The sequence below is a fragment of the Pituophis catenifer genome, unplaced genomic scaffold (genome assembly GCF_029215685.1).
Source record: "Pituophis catenifer annectens isolate HBS135680 unplaced genomic scaffold, rPitCat1.0.hap2 SCAF_1, whole genome shotgun sequence".
NCBI lineage: Eukaryota > Metazoa > Chordata > Lepidosauria > Squamata > Colubridae > Pituophis > Pituophis catenifer.
The window spans coordinates 314,328,938-314,354,652 of record NW_027256881.1 but is presented as its reverse complement, the minus strand read 5'-3'; the positions used below and the strand labels follow the sequence as shown (position 1 = coordinate 314,354,652).

At 40.2% G+C, this 25,715-nt stretch overlaps 1 protein-coding gene across 3 annotated transcripts in view; it reads left to right on the top strand.

Annotated features, from left to right (window-relative positions):
* The window catches only part of CDC42BPB (CDC42 binding protein kinase beta), a 105,542-nt gene that overhangs the window by 18,024 nt on the left and 61,803 nt on the right, over positions 1-25,715 (top strand). For all 3 annotated transcript variants that reach the window (XM_070942098.1, XM_070942089.1, XM_070942079.1), the window contains exons 2-4: positions 6,636-6,727; positions 9,782-9,865; positions 21,706-21,801. In XM_070942098.1, coding sequence (XP_070798199.1) covers positions 6,636-6,727; positions 9,782-9,865; positions 21,706-21,801 — 272 coding nt within the window. The remainder of the gene's footprint in view (positions 1-6,635; positions 6,728-9,781; positions 9,866-21,705; positions 21,802-25,715) is intronic.

Here is a 25,715-nt window from a genome sequence, read left to right as displayed (position 1 = left end):
ACCATGTGACCATATGGCCTATGAGGACACTTCTGGTAGTCTTGGTTGTGGTAGTTAGGTGAGGACCTCATGCTTCCTGCCTGGACCCATTGAGCTCTTCAGCAGATGAAGAGAGCTGCCCTGCTGAGCCTTCTTGTCCAGCTTTCCCTTTTTGCCTATCTCCTCTCCCCACTTCTCTGTCTATTTGGCTGCCCTGCACTGCACTGCCATTGTTCAGTCCTGCTTCCCTATTCCCCCCCACCAGCTCACTTTTGATGTCGTCTTCTTCCTGCTGCTGACAAGGTGTGCTCGGCCATTGCAACTGTTAGCCCTTTGGGATGCCTCCATGAGGGATAGGCAGCGGCAGCAGAGCATAGGACAGCCAAAGCGGTGAATAAATTGTGAGGGGATATGCAGGTAGGAGGAGTTGAAGCACATCATGCAGTAAATATATGGATAGGCTGCCCATTTTGATCACGAAAACTACCATTTCTATCTAACATTTATTTGGTATCATTGTAACTTTGAAAAGTAACTGAATGAATGATTGATAAACGATCACCTGTGGTAGATTTTATATGCCATAAAAGCTGTTCACAAGTGGCTAAGACTCATTTGCATTCCACCCAGTCAGTTTTCCAGGTTTGCTTTTGAGAGGATAAAATTGGATGAGACTTACCATAGAAGACAAAATTTTATATTTTTTTAGGGTTATTATGTAATGCATACATGAATGAATGTTTGTGTCTGATAACATTCAAAGGTCCTTCAGGAATATTTATAAAACATCAAGGTTATTTCCTTTGTGTACTTATCTTTCGTTTTCAAGCATTGTGGTTGACAGAAGATAGGCATTCTGGTTGCTTGAATGTAATTATAACGTACATTATTCAGGCAGTACTTTTTTCCCCTGTAAAAGAGAACTCGGATGAAAAATAAGAATCCTTTTGTTCCTATTTGATTCCTAAACACTTCCTCATAGTATACATTACCTTGCCCTCATTTCACCCTCTCTAATGGGCAGTAACATTGAAATAATCATGTATGATGTAGATCAAAGAGAATTTGGACTGTCTACAGTCCTATTCAGGCTATTTACAGTACTTATTTGAGATACTAATGTTTCTATGTGTGTATAATGTGCTTTTGAATGTGTTCAGATGCATTATCTTTCTTTTCTCCCTTCTCGTTTTCATGAGTCTGAGATGTGTTCATGTTTGTACACTACTTCAAGGACATTTAAAAGTGGATGGCATAAAAATAATTACATAAATACATTCATGTGTAGATTGTTTAGTTTAAGACTGTCACTCTAGAAACACTATGGCAGAATTGATATTAGATGGAGAAATGAATAGAATAGATCAGGGGTGCCCAGTCCGTTGCATGCCAGTAACTGGTCTGTCCGGGTAAACAAGCAAAGTCCAACTATGGGGTGCAGGCAGCATGTAAAACCATGCCCTCTCCAGTCCATGGAAAAACCACTCTCCACGGAAGAGTGTTGCCGAAATGGTTGAGAGACTCTGGAATAGATTTGTCCTCTTTATAAAGAAAGGACATTTAACCCTTCAAAGAACTGAGGGAGGACAATGGGTAATAAAGTTAAGATAGAGATTTTAAAATGTAGGTTATTTGAGGTTCAGTTCTTTTTCAAAGTGAACCTGGAATTAGTTCTCCTCGTTTTAATTTTAATTTAAATTAGTTATGATTATAGAATGACAACACTGAGAAGTAGAGAAAAGTATACATGATCCTTTGTTTGTTTGTTTTGCCATTGAAACTATTGCTTAGCTAGATGATAGCACCTGGCTATCTGCAGACAAGGCACTGTAATTTAACCAGCTGTCTGCAATTAAAGTAAGTTCAAATCTTGCCAGGCTCAAGGTTGACTCAGCCTTCCATCCTTTCTAAGGTAGGTAAATTGAGGACCCAGTTTGTGGGGGCAATAAGCTGACTTTGTATAAAATATACAAAAGTATGAAGACTATTGCTTAATGCACTGTAAGCCGCCCTGATTCTCCAGAGAAGGGCGGCATATAAATCAAATTAAATATATATATATATATATTTGTTGCATTTTTATGCCGCCCAACTCCCTAGAGACTCTGGGCAGCTTACAACAGAGAATAAAACAATGCGAACAATATCCCGTACAAAAGTTTAAAAGAAAACATTAAAACCCATACACTCCAATTCGTGGCCGGATCTCGCAAGATCACCGTAGCGAGATCAACGGCCCCAGGCCTGCTGGAAGAGCCAGGTCTTTACCGCTTTCCGGAAGACCAGTAGGGTGGGGGCAGTCTGGACTTCAGGGGATAATTGGTTCCAGAGAGCCAGGGCAGCCACAGAGAAGGCCCTCCCCCACGGAGGGGAAAGCTTTAGATTACTGTACTATTATTAGCAAGGTGTATAAAATACTTTAAATTTGAACTTTAATTTAAAACTTTTTTTTTGAAATTCAAGCTATTTCAAATGTGAAACTCCTATTTTGTGTCCATTTTATATACTGTTCTGAGTGAAAAACAGGTTGTACTGAGTTTGAAACAGCTCTGTTTTGACTTTAAAAAATTCCATATTTGCTTGAAAAGTCCAAAGTTATAAGCACAGTTCATTTCATGCTCTCAAAATAGTGACATCTTGATCACAAAAAGGAGCATTTTGTATTCAAAATTTTCTGCACATATCCAGTTCTTCCTAATTAAGGGAATATTAGTTTCCTTCCAAATTGGTCAGTATACTGAAAATATCAGAATGGAAGACTTACAAACAGAATCAAGTATACCTGCAATGGAAAACTGGTACCTGCTGTTGATAGACTATGCCTAGATCTCTTCTGAGCACTTAACAACACATAACAAGGCATTTTTCCAACTTCTGTAAATCCCATTCTTATGGAGAAACACTTTAAGTTATCCAGGAAACTATGAAAAAAATACTATGAATATTGTCCCAAAATTAAATGTTAAAGGAGCATACTATTTTAAAAGCATTTTTATCAAACACACCAGTGATAACTAATTCCAGTTGCTAATTACAGCGTTTATTTAATAAATGAGAGTATACTGCCTATCAGTTTCATTAAAGGCAAAGATAAGGTCTCCTAACACTTCTATGTAGTTTTCCTGGCAACCATATGGAACTAGTTTACTTTTAATTCTAAGGTGACCAGAGATTAGCCTATAGCTTTGGTATTTCTTGGTTATTTCCCATCCTCGAATTATCCTAGTCCAATCCTGCTTAGCTTTTTGACAATAGCCAAGATGTGATGTGATGTGCCGGTGCCTGGAGGCTGTGAGGATCTGGATGGGAGTCAACAGGCTCAGACCTAACCCAGACAAGACCGAATGGTTGTAAAATATTTTAAATCTTAAAAATGAAATTATTATTTTATCTTTTCCCTACAACCTTATGAGGTAATTTACTAAACTTGTGTGAATCATCACTGACAGAGTTCAAACCTTGTATTAAGCTATTTTATATCACTTAGTAGGTTTTGGCTAAATTTGAGCCACTAACTCTTGGAAAGCATGGTTCATGGCTTTGTGTTGTGGGTGAACTATTAGTACCTACTGTAATACCTCAGGTGATTAGGTAAATCATGACTTTCATAACCCCCCCCCCATTATGGGTCTGCTTTTTACTCCCTTTTCCTTTCTGCTATTTCTGCTTCAAATGACAATCTTTATGTTTAGCCAAGTCAGCTCTTCTCTTACAACCATATGTGCTCTCCTTCACCGCTCAATGTCTTGTATGTACCTAAGAAATGCAGGTGAGACTGCTACCACAGAATCTGTTCTTGGTGGACTAGAATAAATAGAACTATTGTGCGAGTTATTGATTACTTGCTACACTTAATGTCATGGCCAGCTCAGACTCTGAAGATGAAGAGGAGTTACAGGAGGGTCAGCAACCTGAGCAGCCTGAGGGGATTCAGCTGGAAGAGTCAGGCAGGAAAAGCAAGCGTTGCTTAGAAACCAGGAGAGGCAGCTATCCCTGGCCTCAGAAGATGAGGAGGTAGAACTAGCATCTTCTCCCAATTTGAAAAGTGGTGGGCTGATCAAAGGCACTCAGGAAAACTGTTGGCCAGAAAGAACCTCAACCCCCTCAATGGAACAAATCTAGATCATGCTACTTCTATATAAGAGGAGCTGTGTACCTGACAGATTCATTGGCAACAATTCTCCATTTACCTCACCACTGTATTCCTGAACCTCCTTAAGAGCCTACCCTCACAAGTAGTAACCCTGGACCCTCATACTATATTTATTTGACCTTCTAGTACCTTGTTTACAATTTGAATTCTTTCTTACTTCTAATTTAAGCTGATTGAAATTTTGTGGGCTGGGTATTTTGGGTATGAGGGATTATGATTGCTTGTCCAATCCTTTTTTGCCATTTAAATTCTGTTTGAAGACCTTTTTAGTAAAAATATAAAACTTACCTGTGTGTCCCAATTTCCATGGCTGGGACAGGATATTTAAGAATTGTTCTTGTCTTATTTGGAAACTTCTTTTACTTGTTTGTGGGTGCATGTATTTCTGTAGAATATGATTATTAAAAGTGTGGCAAATTTGGAATAAGAATAAGTTCGCCTTTGGACTTGTTGCCTATTGTGGTATAATGTGTTTCCTTTATACAAATATAAAATGTTCTATAAAACATTAAAATGTTCTAAACATGCCTTCAACTTTAATTTTTTGTGATTATTCATGTATTGTGCTAAACTCTAATGTGTTTTTGGATTAGTATATTGTGTGAATCAAACCATTGTCATTTATAAACCATGTTTATTGCTTAATTAGTAGTTTAATAGCACGTGTAAGTTGTAGAAATGATATCAAAGAGGTAGTTAGCTTCTCCCTTTTATGATCAACATCAACAGTAAAGGAACAAGTTGTTAAGAAATATGCTGTAGCTCAGGGGTGTCAAACTGGCGGCCTGTGGACTGGATGTGTCACACGCAGACCACACCCATCCCAGCTCCATGAATGGGAAAAATGTTGTGAAATGTCATGTGACGGTAACCTGTGCTGAGTTTTGACACCCTTGCTGTAGACTGGTATTCATGAAGGCCTTGAAAAAGACATTCAGATGTTGTGATGTGTTTATATTAAAATAGTATAAACAATGGTATTCTCTGAAATATAAAAAGAGAAGTTGAATTTTAAAAAATGAAAGACCGTGCTTTTGAAGTTTTGTGTTATGGAAGATTCCTGAAATATACTATGGACATCCAAGGGGGAAAAAAAAACCCAAATGGATTATTGAACAAATGAACTCAAGAGTTCTTATCCACTCACAAATGACCACACTCAAATTTTCCTACTCCAGACTCATGTTGTAAAGATCTAACTCTCTAGAGAAGATTATAATGCTTGAGAAAGATGGAAGCAAAGGGAAGAATGGCAATAAAGTGGTTAGACTCAATTACAGTAGTGTTGCATGTTCCACTGGAAGACCTGAAAGACCATGCTAGGGACAGATTGTTGTGGAGAAAAATGATGTGTGTGGTCATTCAAAGTCAATACTAAGTTGATGGCACATAATGAAATCTCTAGGACCTGGCTTGATAAGCAGTTAATTTTATTTGAGGTGATTGAAGATAGTGCATAAGAATTATATCTCCATTCACCCAGTAAACTACCAGTAAATTGTATTTCTAGATCTACTACCGGTATGGGTGCTACTTCTAGATTACATAAGGTTAGTAACTGAACATGGGATCAGTTGGTGTCCTTCAGAAAACCAGATTTGTTCCTAATTCTTCCATTTGAAGACCTTGTGAAGATATCTGGGAAAGGAAACTTATAGACGAAGTTATTTACTGAATGTGGTATTGCAAACATTGTGTTGACTGCTTTAGGAGAATTCTCCCAGGAATATATTTAAAGGTCCAATTACATTAAAGCAAAAGTTAATTGATGGATTTTGGTATGGAGAGAATACAAAAGCCTGAGAGGTATGGCACACAAATCTTCTTTATTGATATATGCAAATCATCTTTTGATTTGATTGCAGTAATAAACATTTGATTAGATATAAACAACATCAAACTAGTTAATTACAAATAACTTTTTTCTGATTGATACGATTAGGATTATTCATTGCATTAAAATATTTAATAGGGTACGCGAAGTATGAGATAATAGTGGTAATATAGAACATTATACAATGGTTCTTTTAGATTCAAAGGCCAAATAATTATTGACCTGAAGTAGTACTTTTACCTTAGGAGCTTTCTGAAAGCCTTATTTTCCCAAGGCTATTTGTTAATTTCTTGCAGCTAGGCTTGAGGTTCTTCTTTAAGGTTAGCACTTTTGCTTATTTTATTAATAAGAGATACATTCTGTATCTCTGAGAATTTTCATTGCCTACTTGCTTCCTAGCTTAGCTAGCATTTTTATTTGGACTGAAAAATGTAACTGGGTTGGGGGCTTTTTTTTGGGCCACCTATTTTTTTTAATTCATTGGTTAGTTGTTCTAGGAAGTCTAGATAGGGTTCTTTATATTAGACCATGTAATCTGTGATAGAGGTAGTAATTTTTGATGTCTTATTATCAATTCTAAACTAATATACAGATTGATACCAATCCGAAAGTTTACATCATATGCAATATACAAACTTTAACTTGAGATTTCCTCTTATTTTCAAACAGCCAAACCATTTACCCAGTTGGTGAAGGAAATGCAACTTCATCGAGATGACTTTGAAATCATAAAAGTCATTGGCAGAGGTGCATTTGGTGAGGTAAGATACCTTTAAAGCTCCCAGATGACTAAGGAAACATACTGTTGAGTGATTTTTCCAATGGAGGAATTCTTTGTTTTGAACCCACCTTCCTTTTACAATGGAAGCTAGATAATTGAAGATGATCTGTTCGTAGCTATGTGTTGCATCTCACAATATTATATATAAATCAAATGTATAGGTTGCTGAATACATAACAACCATGTACAGCATATAAGTTAAAAACAAATACTATAAATAAAAACAAAAAGAAAGCAGGGAATTAATAGAGCACATTAACAACATTCTCACTTTTTTTTGTCATTTTAACAATCAATATTTCATATATATTCCTCATTTCTAAGACCCATTAATGACAAAGATTTGGAATGATGTCTATTTGGAAATAATTGTTTAGAATTTAGGGTGACATAGTAGAATGTTTAAAATCTAAATGTTTAGAATAAGATTTCTTTTTCTTTTCTTTTTTTTTAAAGAGGTAAATGGATAAAATTTGGAACAAAATTGGTTGAGGGAATGTGAGTAATTGTATTTACTTTATACCGGATCAAATCCTTGCTCTAAAAAGATGTATTTTATGTTTCATGTTTTTTTTTTTAAAAAAAAAAACTTTTCAAAAAAACCAACAACATTCTCACAAAAGCACATACTTCCTAACAAAGAGCTTAGGAAAACAATCAGGTCTTCCAAGACCTATTTAAAGAATGGCAAGATCAAGATAACGCAGACCTCTGGAGATTTCTTTATTGCCAAGTGTGATTGGACACCCAAGGAATTTGTCTTGGTGCATATGCTCAGTGTACATAAAATAAAAGATACATTCGTCAGGAATCATAAGGTACAACACTTAATGATAATCATAGGGAAAAAGTCAATATAAATCTTAAGGATACCAGCAACAAGGTTACAGACATACAGTCATAAGTTGGAGGAGATGGGTGATAGGAACGATGAGAAGATTAATAGTAGTGCAGACTTAGTAACTAGTTTGAAAGTGTTGAGGGATTATTTGTTTAGCAAAGTGATGGTGTTTGGGAAAAAACTGTTCTTGTGTCTAGTGCTCTATAGCGTCGTTTTGAGGGTAGGAGTTGAAACAGTTTATGTCCAGGATGTGAAAGGTCTATAAATATTTTCACAGCCCTCTTTTTGACTCATGTAATATACAGGTCCTCAATGGAAGGCAGGTTGGTAGTAATTGTTTTTTCTGCAGTTCTAATAATCCTCTGAAGTCTGTGTCTGTCTTGTTGGGCTGCAGAACCAAACCAGACAGTTATAGAGGTGCAGATGACAGCTCAATAATTTTAGCTTTGCCCTGGGGCATAGTATAGAGATGGCATTGAACACACTTCTCAGTAACCTCTCCCTCAGTCAGGACAGCAATGGTGCAATTTTTTAGATCTCTCAGTGGCTCTTGATACCATTGATCATGGTAGCCTTCTGGATGGACTGCAGGAATAGGAGTGGAGGCGCAGTATTACAGTGGTTCTCACTGTGCTGTCAATTCTACTGGTATTGAGGATATTGAGAAGTGGGAACAGAATGGCACAAGATTGGATGTTTTCATCAGCCTGCTTATATCTACAGGAAGCTGATGGGTGATGTCATTCATTAACACAGGTTCATGTATCATCAATATGCTGGTGATAAATTGAACAAAATCTCCAGCCCAACCTGACCAAATGATTCTATTTTATCCCAATGTCTGAAGGCTGCTGGGGTCTAGATGGAAAGAACAGAAACTTAAACTCAATCCTGATACGGCTGAGTGGCTGGGTATTTTTGTCTGAATGAATTCTTTGTATTTAATTCTAAAATGGCATAGAACTTCTCTGGAGAAAACTAGTGTGGACTCATAACTCCTGCTTGAAGAGTAGATCCCAGCTATAGCCAGGCCGCCTTTGCCCTTTTCTGGATCAGGAACCCCTTCTCACAGTCATTCATACCTTATTATATTTGCGTGTGGACTATTGCAACATGCAACAGTGAAAATAACCTTGAAAACCACCCCAAAACTACAGTTGGCCTAGAGTGCATCAATGCATAAAGTTATGGGCACACCTTGAAATGTTTGTGTAACACTTTTGCATGCAGTCTGCACTGGTTTACAGTTAGCCTCTGGTTGCAATTCAGAGTGCTATTTAAGACTTCTAAAGTCCTTCATGACATAGGACTGGCTACCTGAGCGACCATCTTTTCCCTACTTTTTCTGCCCATTCCAATAAGGTCTAACAGAGCGGTGGGCATGTTCCAGATTCTGTCTTTAAAAGAGTATCATCTGATGGGATCTCAGTGGAATGCTTTTTCTGTCACAGGGTCTGCACTGTGCAATAGTATTCTATTCTATTCTATTCTATTCTATTCTATTCTATTCTATTCTATTCTATTCTATTCTATTCTATTCTATTCTATTCTATTCTATTCTATTCTATTCAGCTAGTCCTCAATTTATAACCATTCGTTTAGTGACTATTCAAAGTTACAATGGCACTGACAAAAGTCATAAAATGAGACAAAACTCCCTTAACAACTGTCTTGCTTAGCAATGAAAATGTTGGTCGCAATTGTGATCAGAAGTCAACAACTACCTGTAGTAAAATTAACTTTGCTATTCAAATCAAAACTTAAGGGGTTCATGAAAACATTCTCCTATGTCAACTGTAATAAAAATGAGGAAACCCAATTCTGATGTGAGCCACTCCCTCTAGGAAACAAATTATGTCATTTTGAAAGCAGCCAAGATTCTTAATGGTAGATACAAGTAGTGTTCACTTACAACCCCAATTTGGCACAGAATCTGGATTGTTAAGTGAAGGGTCATTAAGCGAGATATCATACCACTGCTTCATTCCCTCCCAGTTTTACAGCAGCTGTTGTAAATTTTGCTGTTTGTTTCTTTGGGTGTTGTCTCTGGTTGATGTCTTTGTTTCCCCTTTAAATACCTTGTTTTCTTTTAATTTTTTATCTGTAACATGCCAAAAGTCAGGTGGCTTCAAAACTGAAATGAATAAATAATACTAGAACATCATGGAGTTATTTTTACTTTTTAAATTGTAGGTTGCAGTTGTAAAATTGAAGTGCACAGAACGCATTTATGCAATGAAAATCCTAAATAAATGGGAAATGCTTAAAAGGGCAGAGGTAAGTATGATATTTTCAATTCAGATTTCTTTATAAATGATACTAAAATCACATTAAACAGTTACTACTTAAGCATATAGGAAAATTACGTTTTCCTGGAGGTTTTTCATATTAAATATCATATTTATCACTTTCTGTATAACTATATTTAGTGGTCTGTCTGGCCCAATTTTTTTTTCACATAGCATGATTTTTATTTACTATGAAAACCATGTTAATTACTAGATGGAAGCTTGGACTTTTGTTACATTGAAAGTCAGGATTTCAAGGAAGATGCATACTTGGTTCCATTTTTATAAAGAAGTAGATTTTGCAGAAATAGATCATTGTTGATTATTAAATAAATAAATAAATTTTATATATTTTATTTGTTATAATAAAGATATTTAATATAATATGCATTATATCATACGTAAAGCAAGAATTAATTAGCCAATATTTATAAGTATGTAGATTTATATAATCTTATTTTTTTTGTTCAATCGTGCTTGATTCTCAGATTCTAGTCTGCCTTGACTAGTCCCTGAAGTTTTCTTCGTATGTTTTTTCAGAAGTTGTTTGCTATTGCTTCCCAGTGCTAGGGCTGAGAGAAGTTGAGTAACCCAAAGCCACCCAGCTGGTTTTGTCCCTAAGGCAGGTCTAGAACTCATAGTCACCGGATTTCTAGTCTGATACTTTAACAAGTTCACTCGATTTATGTATGAAAATATAGCCAAATTCAATAAGAATACTCAAATTTTAAAGGTTTTTTTGGTAAAGATATACAAAATATTTCAAATCCAATTGATTCAAATTCGAAATACACTCATTTGAATTCAAAACATCCCATTCAAATGGGAAACAGCCATTATAAACTCAAAATGGGCAATTTCAACCACTTTGGCAAAAGGTCTCAAAAGGCATGAAACAGCCCATTTCATATTCATAACAGCAGTTTCTCTGGTAGGATATTTTCAGTTCAGTATTCAGTTTCTATAGCTTCAGATATTTTTTGTATAGTGTTAGGTTTTGAACAGGAAGTTGCATTTGTAGTTGAATGTATACTTTACACTCTAATAGGAATGTTTTATTCCTGGATCTTGCAATCTGTCAACACAATCTATTATCCTCCCATTACAGTGTCCTCTTATCAATTCCAAAATTTTACAATATTTCAGTTTTTAAAAAATACCTAAATGCTAACAGAAATCTCTCTCTCTCTCTATTCCATATATAGGAAAAGAAAACTCTTGACTTGCTTCTTCCCTACCACATTTGTATAAATACAGGCTTATATACATTAGGGATCATAAATCTCTTAAAATATTTTGAAGAGGATACTGAATCATGCAGATTAGTTCCCAGTATGTTTATGTTGAATGCTGTTCAGCATTCTATATTATGAAAAGCTTTTTAAATATTTTAAGGAAAGGTCCACTTACGGTAAATTGCTGGGTATATTCCCAAAATTATAAAATATAGGTAAATGCTTCTGAGCCAGACTTTTTAAAAAAATTATAATCTTTTCCACCAAAATAATATTTGCTGAAAAACTACCTTGTACATTATGTCATAAGGAGATTGATTTTTGTAGCCCTAATTCATAGCAGATTTAGAAATTTCCATCTTGCTACCTAGGATAGTTCAAATTATTAACTACAATTAGTAGTTCATAATTATGTAATTATACTTATTCTGGGATATAATGTCACAGTGGAAGAAGAACTAGTGGATAATAAAACTATTAGGCAAACATAAGAAATTGGGTAGTTCATGCATGAAAGTAAGTAAGGGAAAAAGTAAATTGACCGTGTGTTTCTGCACTAATTGAACTTAGTGAAGCATATTTTTGAGTGATGCATAGAAATGTTCTGTGTTATGACCCTGAAATAATTATAACAGGAGGCAAGTGATGGATTGTTTAAGAATCTTCCACTTTTACCTTGTTATAGCTTCTATTAAAATGGTTGCAACAATTTATAAATTATTCTAATTCAGCTTAACATATTCATAATGTTATTCATATATTTTGCAATACTTTTCTAATTGAAATAATATCTGGCCACAATATTATAGAACAAAAACAGATTATTATTCTCCAGGCCCTTAACAAACTTTATGAATTTATTCCCTGAATAGTATAAAGGTGAGGTATTATTTTATATCAAAATAAACAGTGTTAAATAAGAAAGAAATCCTGCTGCAGTAAATAGTAGATAACGGCAGTGGTGGGATTCAATTTTTTTAACAACCGGTTCTGTGGGCGTGGCTTAGTTGGGGGTGTGGCTTGGTCATGTGACTGGGTGAGCGTGGCTAGCTGGTCATGTGACCGGTGGGCGTGGCTATCTGCATAGGGACTACAGAGGGCTGAAAAAAGCCATTTCTGACTGGTCCTCGCACTTTTGACCAGTCCTCGCACTTATGACCATCCTCACATTTATGCCTGTTGCGGCATTCTTAACAACCGTGTCACTCATTTCACAACTGCTTCTCTTCATCATGGTGACAAGATAGGGCAAAAACGTAAAATGTGAGGACAGTCATAAGTTCGAGGACTGGTCAAAAGTGTGAGGACCAGTCAAAAATAACTTTTTCAGCCCTCTGAATAGTCCATATGCACAAAAGGACTACCCAGAGGGCTGAAAAAAGTGATTTCTGACTGGTCCTCGCACTTTTGACCGGTCTTCGCACTTATGACTGGTCATCATTTATGCCCATTGTAGCATTCTTAACAACCGTGTCACTCATTTCACAACTGCTTCTCTTCATCATGGTGACAAGATAGGGCAAAAACGTAAAATGTGAGGACAGTCTTAAGTTTGAGGACTGGTCAAAAGTGCGAGGACCAGTCAAAAATAACTTTTTCAGCCCTCTGAGTAGTCCATATGCATAAAAGGATACAGCAATAGAGAGGGATGAAGGAAGGGAAGGGAAATTAGAGTAGGAGTGAGAGTAAGAGAGGGAGGAAGAGAGGAGGAGAAGGAGAAAGGAAGAGGAAGTAGGGAGGAGAAGAAGAAGGGGAGGAAGAGAAAGTAAGAAGGAAAGAAAAGAGAGAGGTGGTAGGTTTGAGGAGAAAGATTGCTGTACAATAAAAAAGATGAAAGGGAAGAAAACCAACCCCAAACAAATATAAAGATATTAAGATAAAGAATGAATTGTTAAACTTTAAAGAATAAAAGAGAACAAATATGAATAAATAACAATAATTAGAAACACACATACAAACATACAATGTATTTTCTTTGAACAGAGTATTTGGCCGGTTCACAAATTTAAACAGTGTTTAGTCATTTCAATTAAATTTACAATTTCTATATTTCCTTTTTGCCATATTTATTCCTCATCTATTTTTGTAAAAAACCAATATTACCCTTCATCTTCATCTCTAATCTTAATCAAATTCAATTTTTCCCTTCTATTCTATATTATACCCCTTCCCATTGTCATCTGTTTTTATATCCATCCTCACATTGGTTAATTATGTAATATTACAGTTGTTTAATTCAACATTTTAATATAAATCAATTAGTTATATAACTACCTTTTTTGTATATTAATCAATATGAACATGGATATTCCAATTATTTCCATGCAATCCAATTTCTTACAAATCAATTAATTATATTTACCAATAATAATAAACCAAATAATTTCCCCCATATATTCCTCCAAACCACAACTTAACCATTTCTGCTTTCAACACAATATACAATTAATAGTATCTCAATTATTACAATTCCCTAGTTAAATAGAGCTTTTTTTCTTTTGTGTTTTAAAATCTTGAACTCTCCACTTTTCCCCTAAATTTCCCATTGTTTGCACCTACCTTTTTTGGTGAGGAAAAAGAAAAAGAAATCTCTCTCTGCCTCATTTTGCCACGTTGCAACAACAGCAAAGCCAACAGCCTGCTTTACTTTCTGTTTCATTTTTCAGCATAGCTAGGGGGAAAAAAATCAGCACTCTTTGCAAGCAAGCAGCAGAGCCCTGAGCAAAACAGCTGAGAGCAAATCAGCTGAGAGTCGGGAGCCGATCTAAGCAAGGGCTAATTAGCCTATGCTGAAGCTCTGCGGGCCAATAAAATTACAAAAAAACACCGAACCCTTTGTTAAATTGCTGGCTCGCCAGCCCCTCGCCCACCACTATTTATTGGCAATAAATAATGGTGTGGAGGGGGGGACAAGGGGCGGGGTGAGCCAGCGATTTAACAAAGGGTTCAGCCGAACCCCCTAGAACCGGCAGAATCCCACCACTGGATAACGGATAACTACCAATGAACCTCCAAAGAGAGGCAATTTAAAAGTTTAATATAAAATAGATGAATTATCTTTGCCTATCTGATACTATCAGATGCTATCTTTAGTATTAGTATCTAATTCTGAAATTTAGCTTTCTAATGTTTAAATGAAATTTATGATAATGGCAGGAGTTTGGAAGTAGGGTTAATAGATGTTTGAATAAACTTGTAATTTTGTGGTTCAGACTAAGTAGGAGATAGAAGTAAGAGACCCATGCTCCGGATCAAAGAATTCAGATAGAAAATTAGATGGAAATATGTTCCATGATCTATGTTTAAAAATCCTAACTTTACTCTTTGTTCCTAGATACTAGACACCAGTATGGATTTCACATCCTTTGTAACATAAAGCCTTTCCATCTAATTTTCTATCTGAATCGAACGTTGTCTTACCTGAACGTTCCTTTTCAGCCCTCTGCTCCTGCAATCCACCTCTGGGTTTCCTTACTCCTCGCTTCTCCTTTGACTGGGTGAAATTTTTCTGCTGTCTCTCCGTGCTGTGGCCACGCCCCACTTTCCCATGATGCACCAGTCTTTTCACTCAGTCGCTGACTGACTGGTGTACTTTTCTCTTCGTGCTCAAGTTAGGATATTTAGCAGAGTTGCGTTAGGCTCTTTCATTTATTTTTCTTAGTATTTTTCTCGTTTTCGGTGAGAGCCTCTATTGGTGAGCTGCGGGGCGTGAGACAGGTGCCTGGGGATCCGGCCCATCCTCCGCTCAGGAATTTCTCAGTTTGAACTGCAGCTTGGGTTACCGTCCCTTCGGGGCGGTTCCTTGCTTTCCGTTTAGCCGCCGGTGTGGTGCGCGGGGATTCGCGATTGCCGCCTTTCCTCCCCCACACCAATTATCTGCAAGTGGAATTTTTTGTTAGTGGCTCTCGTAGGGCGGCTCCGGAGTGCTCCGCATGGTTTGCCCTGCGGCCTCTGACGTATTATTCATATTATTTCCAAGGTTATTGCTCGAGTGTGCTGCGCTCTGATCATCAGCATTTCAAAGTTGCCGCTCGGGCTTCAGCCGCCCAGGCAGTGTCGGAGGCTTCGCTCCAGCCGCCGCGCCTTGGAGGGCGTCGGCTGCTACGGTGGTAAGGTTTGCTGGCGTCCGTCCCTCGGGCGGCGTCAGGTGGGGTTGCTCTTGCCCCCTTTTTTTGCCCTCGTTTTTCCCGACGCTTGCGCTGCCGCCATTTCTAGAAGGTCCGTGGCCGCCATTTTGGCGCTATCCTTGGCGGTGTGTTAACGGGCGCCATTTTGGAGCAACAGCTTTCCTTAAGGGCCGGCTTCACTGCGTTACCCACTCTCTCTGTATCGCCTTCCTAGTTGAGAGGACCACTTTTCCTTAAAGCCTTAGCCAGCCGTTTGTGTTTTTTCCTGTCAAAGATCGTTTGGCTGAGCTATTTTTGTTTTTTTTGGGTTACCCTCGTTATTAGGGGTACCTAGGTGTATATAGTTCTGATTGTTCTTGTTTAAAAAAAAAAAAAAAGAAAAAAGAAAAGAAAGAAAGAAAAGAAGATAAGTGTTCTAAGAACTGTTTTTTTATTACATTTTTGATCTTAAAAAAAAAAAAAGATAATAATACATATATATATATATTAATAATAATAATAAGAGAAACGAAAAGAGAGTGAGATTTTATTCGGACTTATTAATAATGGCGGATGCCTATTTCTCGTCCGATGCGGAGCATGAGCCCAGTCCTCCTAGGGCTCCAGCCAAACACAAGTCTAAGTCTCGTAGCAGGGTTGTATCTGCTCCTGAGGACTCCCGCCAACCTAGGTCATCGGCAGCGGCAGATAAGGACGCCCAACGACGCCACAGAGCTTTGGAGCGCCAATATGACAAGGCCAGACAGGCCACCTTGGCTTCGGTTTTTCCAGCTGGTCTGAATCCAGCACCTTTGCCTTCGTCGCCCAGTGGGGCCCCGGCGCCCGATCCACCACAGCCAAGTACTTCAGGTCGCTTGTCTAAGAGGGCTTCAGTCTCTTTGCCCGATGTTTCATCGGTGGGCTTGTGCAACCCCGCCCCCCCTCCCGTTTCTCGTCCTGAAGCGACTTTCACACCAATCGCCGCTGGGCTTCGCGGGGCTGATGGACAATTATCGTCCTCCCAGTTGGACTTGCAGCTTTTGCTATCTAATGCCTTGTCCTCCCTGTGGGCAGCGGGAATTCAACAACCGCCCTTGGCTCTTGCACAACCGGGCCCCCATCAGGTGACTCAACCACCCATGGCACCGATTCAGAGGCCAGCTCACCATTTAGCTCCTGATTCTTCGGATGATTCCGATCGTGAGGAGCATACGGTCGAGGACTTGGAATTTTCTGAGGACGAGGGCCTCGCTCCTGATGTTCCTGCCTTTACTGGGCTGTTCAGGCCGTCATTGTTCAAATCTCTTCTGCATAAGGCACGCCAGGTCACAAACATGGCTGTTTCTGCGCCTACATCATCTGAGACGGCATCCACGTCGACCCCGCATGAGGCCCTGTTCTCGTCTTCCAAGCCGGGCAGGGATTTCGTCCCCTGTCCTCAACTTTTTTCTGACGTTCTACAATCTCCTTGGTCTCAGCCAGCTTCGTCAACGGGCCCCAATAGCATTGATAAGAAATTGTATTGTGCAGCACCAGAGCTGGACGCTATGTTATCTGTACCTGTGGTGGACTCGCCCATTACCAACTTGTCTTCCTCGTCCTTACTGTCAACAGATGCGCTGGACGGACTGAAATCGGAGGACAGGAAGGCTGAACTTTCCTTTCGTAAGGAACATCAGGCCCTGGCATGGGCAATCAAAACCGCGACCGCCACCTCCTTTTTTAATCGGGCGACTCTGCTTTGGTTGAAGCAACTACAGGATAGACTGCCACCTGAAGACACACGCCTCCATCAAGACATAAACAAAATTGTGGCGGCCACAGAATATTCAGCCGATGCATCATTGAATTCTGTGAAGTTTACATCCAGGGCATTGGCCTCGTCTATTACATCCCGTCGTTTATTTTGGCTTAGGAACTGGAGGGCAGATGCCAAAGCTAAGTGGCGCTTGGCGGCAGCGCCCTACAAGGCTCCGAACCTGTTCGGCTCCGCTCTTGATCCTGTCCTTATCGAGGATAAGGACAAGAGGAAGATTATGCCGACTTCCTCGTATCGCAGGCCTGAACGACGTTATACGCCTTATTATCAAAGACAGTCCTTTCGCGCAGCGATGGGGTCAGGCGGTGCCTACTCACATCGTCCGCAATTCTTTGGCTCCGACCGGTCCTCCGATCGACAGCGTTTTCGCGACAGGGCTAGGAACCCCTCTGTCTCCAAGCGTCCTTTTCGGGGATCTGGATATCGTCAATTCCGCAGGGGGAAATGACTGCAGGTCGCAGGATCCCATTGGCGGTCGTCTGCAACTTTTCTACCACCAATGGGAGCAGTCGACCACAGACCCTTGGATTCTTCATACGGTGTCCTCCGGCCTGTCGATCGAGTTCCTGGGATACCCTCCGTCTCACCACATTTGTTGTCCTGCGCCACGTTCTCCAGAACAGGGACGCTTGCTACAGGAACAAGTCCTCCATCTACTCAACATCAAAGCGATAGAGAGGGTCCCGCCGGATCAACACGGCTTGGGATTCTATTCGACGCTCTTTCTCGTCCCGAAACATTCCGGAGGTTGTCGGGCCATTTTGAATCTGAAACAACTAAACCTTTTCATTTGCTATCGCAGATTCAAGATGCACTCCCTGGGGTCCATCTTGGGGGGGATTCGCCGTGGCGACCTCCTTCAATCGGTCGACCTCAGGGAGGCGTATCTGCATGTCCCAATATCACATTCACACAGGAAATTTCTGCGCTTCCAAATTGGAGTCGATCATTATCAATATTGCGCAATGCCCTTTGGTTTATCATCTGCTCCAAGAACTTTCACCAAATTGGTAGCTGTGGTGGCGGCGGCACTCCGAAAGATCCCGGTACGCGTACTCTGTTACCTCGACGACATCCTGGTGTTGTCATCGTCCAGGACTCAGGCAGCTCGAGACCTTCATCTTGTCATCATGGCTTTCCAGGATCACGGATTCTCAATAAATTTTCCAAAGAGTCACCTTCACCCGGCCACATCGCTGCTGCACCTGGGGGCGGTGATAGACTCTGTGCGGGGTCAGGTCTTTCTATCTCCAGACAGGATTTTGAGCATTCAAGACCTGATTCGTCTAATTCTGGCTCATCGCTCCATTCCTCTTCTCCAGCTCTCACAACTGCTGGGGAAGATGGTGTCGTGCTTCTCAATTGTGCCATGGGCACGCCGCCACGCGAGGCCGCTGCAATGGTTTCTGCTCCCTTACCAGCGCTCGGGACGCAGCGACTCTCTTCACAAAATATACCTTCCACCTCAACTTCGTCTGTCGTTTCAGTGGTGGCTGGGGCCAGCCATTCTCAAGGGCTCGCACTTTCTAATTCAAGACAGGCTGACTCTAACTTCGGACGCCAGTCTTCGGGGCTGGGGAGCCCACCTTCAAAATCAGGTAGTGCAGGGTCGTTGGTCCCTTCCAGAAAGAGGCCACAACATCAATCTGTTGGAACTCAGAGCAATCCGCCTGGCCCTCAAACATTTTCAGTCGCAGTTGGAGGGTCACCACGTCCTTGTGCTCACGGACAACATTGCAGCCAAGGCCTATGTAAACAAAGAAGGCGGGACACATTCGAGGCGGCTGATGTTGGAAGCGGAGAGTCTATTCCGATGGGCGGAACGTCACCTTCTGTCATTGAGAGCCGATCATATTTCCGGAGTGGACAATGTGCGGGCAGATTGGCTCAGCAGACAAAGTCTCCATCATTCAGAATGGCAACTGCATCCGAGGCTCTTCCACGAAGCTGTTCTTCGGTTCGGCACGCCTGTCGTGGACTTGTTTGCCAGCCCGTCGAATGCCCAGCTTCCACTCTACGTGACGCGTTACCCGTGCCATTCAGCAATGGATCACGATGCGCTCCGATGCCGTTGGCCTCCAGGGCTCTTATACGCCTTTCCCCCGATTCCTTTGATTCCTCAGGTGATTCGGAGGCTCTTGGAGGAAAGGGCCGAAATGATCCTGGTGGCTCCCGATTGGCCTCGTCGGCAGTGGTACGCCGATCTTGTCGCCCTGTCGTCTCGTCCACCTTGGCTGATTCCACGGGATCGCATCGCTCTACGCCAAGGGGCCATCGACCACCCAGAGCCAGGATGGCTCCAATTGGCCGTTTGGCGTTTGAGCGGGTCATCTTGCAAAAAGACCGGCTTCCCGACTCCGTCATAAGTACGATTCAAGCTTCCCGTAGGCCTTCGACGTCGCGAATATACGAGTCTTCCTGGAAGGCCTTCTGTAGCTGGTGTGCGGCCAACTTGGTGGACCCTACTTCAGCCAGCATAGAGGACGTTCTATGTTTTCTGCAATCCGGCTTGGACAAGGGGTTGTCACCTTCTACCCTTCGTCGTCAGACGGCTGCCTTGTCTACGGTCATTCGGTGTCCTCCATACTCGTCTCTGTCTATGCATCCGCTACTTAAGGGTTTTCTTCATGGAGCTGTGAATCTATGCCCACCTGTTGTTCATAGGTACCCGTCCTGGGACCTTTCTCTTGTTCTTCAGGCCTTAATGTACCCTCCTTTTGAACCTTTGGGGTCAATTCCTCTACGGTATTTGTCGTTCAAGATAGCCTTTTTATTGGCGATAACTTCGGCCAGACGCGTGTCTGAACTTTCTGCCCTATCAATTAGAAAAGATCTCTGTATTTTTCAACCTAATACAGTAATACTGCGTCTGGACCCTGCATTCTTACCCAAAGTAAATTCATATTTTCATCGGGCTCAGGAGCTTATCCTTCCGGACTTTTGCCCGTCGCCGAAACATCAACGCGAAAAAGACTGGCATACCCTTGATGTACGTAGGGCTCTACGTCGTTATATTCGCAGGACTGAATCCATCCGGAAAACTGAGGCTCTTCTGGTGTCGTTTCATCCTCCCTCCTTGGGCCAGAAGATTTCTCCATCCACAGTGGGCAGGTGGATCAAGACATGCATAGCTACAGCTTATAAGCAACGTTCTCGTCCTGTACCAAGTCGCATTTTACCTCACTCGACTCGTAGTGCAGCTGCGTCGGCCGCATGGGCTACGCAGGCTTCAGTTTCAGACATATGCCGGGCCGCTACTTGGTCTTCTGTGACACCTTTCATCAGGCACTACAGGATTGATGCCTATGCTTCAGCTGAAGCGTCCTTTGGACGACGTGTTTTACAATCTGTCATTGAGGTCCAGGAGTGTGGGTCCAATTGATTTCCCGCCCTGGGATTTGAACTTTGGTATATCCCAGAGGTGGATTGCAGGAGCAGAGGGCTGGAAAACGAACGTTGTCTTACCTGAACGTTCCTTTTCAGCTCTCTGCGACTGCAATCCACACCCGCCCTGTTCGCTTTCTTTCTTGTGTTGCCTTATTACTGGTTCCAGTTTTCAAAGTTTGTAAGGCTTGTCCTGACCCTTTTTTGATTTGTTTGCAAGGTGGTCACGCCTTCGTTCAAAGACTGGTGCATCATGGGAAAGTGGGGCGTGGCCACAGCACGGAGAGACAGCAGAAAAATTTCACCCAGTCAAAGGAGAAGCGAGGAGTAAGGAAACCCAGAGGTGGATTGCAGTCGCAGAGAGCTGAAAAGGAACGTTCAGGTAAGACAACGTTCGATTCAGATAGAAAATTAGATGGAAATATGTTCCATGATCTATGTTTAAAAATCCTAACTTTACTCTTTGTTCCTAGATACTAGACACCAGTATGGATTTCACATCCTTTGTAACATAAAGCCTTCAGCTAGGACATTCATTAAAACAAGGAAGTACCTTTTCTGAAGTCATAATGATCTTCCCCCTTCTGTTTTCCTTGGAAGTAGTCATGATCCTCAAATACATATACGATTAGTGGGGGTGGGTAGAGGGAGAAATAGGCTCAGAGATATGTGACTTCTATGATGCATGCAAGGAATTCAGCTCCCATTTCCAGGAAACATTGAATAAATTGGGCAGGTTTATATTATCCATTCTCTAGACTTATTTTTGTTTTCTTTCAAGCAAACATTTTAAAAGTTTCTTGTTTTCTTGAAGGCTGTCAGTATAGCACTAGCAATAGCACTTAGACTTATATACCACTTCATAGTGCTTTTACTCTCTAAGCGATTTACAGAATCAGCATATTGCCCCCAACAATCTGGGTCCTCATTTTACCCACCTTGGAAGGATGGACGGCTGAGTCAACCTTGAGCCTGATGAGATTTGAACTGCTGAACTGCAGCTAGCAGTCAGATGAAGTAGCCTGCAGTACTGCATAAAACAAAAATGTTATCTCAAGAATCAAATGCTATCATGCTTTTTAAATTTGATTTTTAAATTATTTTTGGTTAGCTATGAAAAGTTTTATTCCTGGTTTAGATACTGAATTATTGTAGAGGTGGTATATTTATGAATGTTATAATCTTATATTAGATAAACATTAATACAATATTTGCATCCTTGTTTATTAAAGTCAAGAGATTAGTTAAACAACTTTTTCTCCCCCTTTTACTCTCTTATTTTTAGACTGCTTGTTTCCGAGAAGAGAGAGATGTTTTGGTGAATGGAGACTGTCAGTGGATTACAACGTTGCACTACGCTTTTCAGGATGAAAACTATTTGGTATGTGTGTACAACAAGCCTATAAGAAGTAGTTCGTAATCTGGTTTCTCAGTTCAACATATTTTGAAGTCAGAGCATTATCAACTGTATTTATCTGAAAGGAAGATTTCTCCTCTTCCTCCCCTCCAGTGAAGGGAAAGGGATTTTCATAGAATCATAGAGCTGGAAAGGACCATAGAGGTCTTCTAATTCAACTTCCTGCCCAAGTCAGGAGTCCTTATACCTTTTGGTCAAATGGTTGTCCAGTCTTTTCTTGAAAACCTCAGTCATAGAGTAACCACAATTCTGGGAAGCAAGCTTTTCTATTGATAATAATTCTCACTGTCAGGAAATTCCTCCTTATTTCCAGATTGGATCTCTCTCTGATGTGCTTCCACTCATTACTTCTTATCCTAGAATAAATCAATATTCTTTCCCCTGTGACAGCCCTTCAGTTATTGGAAGATTGCTATCATGTCTTCCCTGAGCCATCTCTTTGTTAGGCTAAACATATCCATTCCCTTAGCTGTTCATTGTATGATTTAGCCTCCAGCCCCTTACCATCTTTTTTGCTGTTCTCTGCACTCTTTTTTGTATTGTGACCAGAACTGGGTGCAATATTCCAAATGTAGCCTCACTAGTGCAGTGAGGAATGGCTTTATCACTTCCTGTAATCTTGATGCTATCCCTCTGTTGACGGCAGCCTAGGATTGTGTTGGATTTTTGGGAGCTGCAGCACCCTGCTGAAGCAGTGATTCACCAGGACACCTAGATCCCTCTCACAGGGATACTGTTGAGCCATGTGTATCCTGTAACTGTGCCTTGGTTTTCACTGCCTAAGTGCAGCGCCTTATTTTTCTCATTACTGAATTGCATCTTGTTGGATATGGGCTAATGCTCAAGTCTCTCAAGATCATTCTGAATCTTGAGCCTATCTTCCAAAGTATTAGCAATTGCCCTCAGCTTGATGTGATCTAGATTGGTGCCATTTTTATTTGCATTTGTTAAAAATACTGGAACCGAAGAAATAAGAGTTAGCAAGTATTTAAACAAAGAGCTGAAAAGGAATCATTTCAGTGGAAGTAGAAGAAATCACTGTTATAGCTCACCTTCATCTTCTAATGAAGAAAAGACACAAATATTTATTATCACTCTCCGTATGTAATTGGTAATTGATTGCAGTGGAGAGACCCTGAAAGTTCAACAAAACCATCACTGGATAGAGAGGCTCTTCATTGCAGTTCCTTAGCCTTTATGCATGAAGGATGCTGAGAGAAGCATGGGGCTACCAAATTGAATGAACAGAACTAAAATTCCTAAGCATTATTTCTTGGAAATAAGGGACACAGAGTTTAACGGGATTTAGTAGTATGCAGTTGTGATTATGATTGCAGCCCAGTATGGAGACCTCCAGTTTTCTTCTTGCAACTCAGAACCCAAGAATTTCTTCCTTACTTTACATTCCGCTTATATGGAGTAAACTGGGCTACACAGAACTTCCACAGCATAGCAGACTTCCTGCAAATAAACATGCAGAAATTTACGGTAGCTGAGCCCACATTTCTGCAATCTCTCACTGCAGTGAGTGTATACATATTTGTGTGTAATATGACTAGTTTGTGTGTCTCTCTTTGTATATGCAAATAGGTGCTTAATTAAATTTACAGATGGGATACCTTATTTTACAGGCAATTTTTATTTGCAGTCATTAATTTAATTGAACATTTAATATTTGTCCTGGCTGTATTCTTTCTTGGAATGGGCCTCTGATTCTGTTCTTTTTTGAAGTATAGTAAGGAGTAAGCATTTTTATGAAATAATTTGAAATAGAAATTGGCAATCACAGCTGAAAAGTATATAAAATTTGGGTGTTTAGCCTAAAATCTAGAATCATCTTCCTTTTGGGTCAATATGTAACTTTGTATAAAAAAGAACACCGCTTAGGGGCCCCCCGAAAGCCCTACTAAGCAGGTATATACAAAAGTATGAAGGCTATTGCTTAACGCATTGTAAGTCGCCCTGAGTCTCCGGAGAAGGGTGGCATATAAATCGAACCAATAAATAAATAAATATGTAACTGTTTATATTCTTATTTTAAAAGAGAAAAATATTCCAAAACAAATTATTTACAAGTTACTCTATTTTCTCTAGGTTGCTATTAAGTATAATGAGCTAGAGTTAATTTAATTAGATAAATAAATTGTTTAATTGAACACTTATCATCTAGTTACTTACCGTGGCACAGTACTGTTAATGTGTCATTTTATACACAAAATCTCAAGACTGCTGTTAAAATCCAGAAGTGGCCAAACCGGTTTGTGGGCCAACTGTGGCTTCTGTAATGTTCATTTTCAGCTCTGAAGCACTTGCGGACAATAAAAACCGGAATAGTATTGAAAAGAAACCGCCTTTACAGTACAATCCTATGCATGTTTACTCAGAAATAAATCTTGCTGATTTCAATGAGTTACTACCAGGTAAGTGTGCATAGGATTACATCCCTGGGATAAATGTTTGGAGGCTCCTAAAAGGTTTGCGTCCGATAAGAAGTAAATAGTCATCTTCTAAAAAAAAAAAAAAAAAAGGAGGATGGGAAAAATGCAAATGGTTACTTGGGATATTCTGATTGCTTTGAGTCTTTGAGAAGGGTTGTTAAGGAAAGGAGTGCCAAAGGAAGAATTTCAAGTGTATGAAATAGAGGCAGTTTTTAAGAACCTTGACAAAAGAACAAATGACTGAGAACTAGCTCCCTCCTTTGTTCAATGTATTTTTCATATATTAATTCACCCATTTATTATCACAGGGCTACTTTGCAGTCTGGTTAGGTAGAAGCCTTAACAATTTATAATTTGTCAAAATTACACATTATAATATTGTTTAATAGTCTTTAAAAAGTTCAGTAGAGCACATTTAGGTTATAAAGTATACTTCACCCATGGTTTCCCTGCTGATGTATGAAGCCATTTTTGATAACCTTTTCCTTTTAATATTTATTTAAGATGTGGACAGGAATTAAGATGTTCCTGAAATATTTTACTCTGATCTTACTCTTATGGTGAGAAGTTAGAAAAAAAATAGGAAAACTAGTATATTTAAATGAAAAATACTAATTAACAAGCAATTAGTATGTGTAGCTCTGGCTAATCTATATTTTCCACATTTGTTGACATTTACTCTTGTGATTTCATTTCTCCAGGAAACTACTAAATTGCTGTTGTTATTTAGATTTAGTATAGCTGCCCATTCCTATGGAGTTTGGTAGCATATCTGGGAATCTTTTATCATATTTTTTTGACTATAACTGATCATTGCAGTGAACCCAATTAACTGAAAGGAATTTACATACATGAACATTTATTTACAACAATTGAGGCAGTGCATTTTGGTTTTGCAAGCAATCTTTTGCCCAGATAATGACAAGCCTCATCATAATTCTTAACCTCAGCATAGCTATAGCATCATGTACCCACTGGGACCATATTTTAGCATACTAAATCATCATACTCCCCTGGATGGGGAGAAACAGGCTCTGACTCAACCCCTCCAAGACCGAGTGGCTGTGGCTTCCGGCGTCCCGATATAGCCAGCTGATGCCATCGCTGGCTATTGGGGGTGAATCACTCGCCCCCACGGAGAGGGCTCGTAACTTGGGCGTCCTCCTGGACGCACGGCTGTCTTTAGAAGATCATTTGGCGGCCGTGGCCAGGGGGGCTTTCTATCAGGTTCGCCTGATACGCCAGTTGCGCCCCTTTCTAGATCGGGACTCCTTACGCACAGTCACTCAGGCACTCGTCACTTCCCGCCTGGACTACTGCAACGCTCTCTACATGGGGCTCCCCCTGGGGTGCACCCGGAGGCTCCAGCTGGTCCAGAACGCGGCCGCGCGGGGGATTATGGGGGCGACGAGGCGCTCCCATGTGACACCTCTCCTGCGC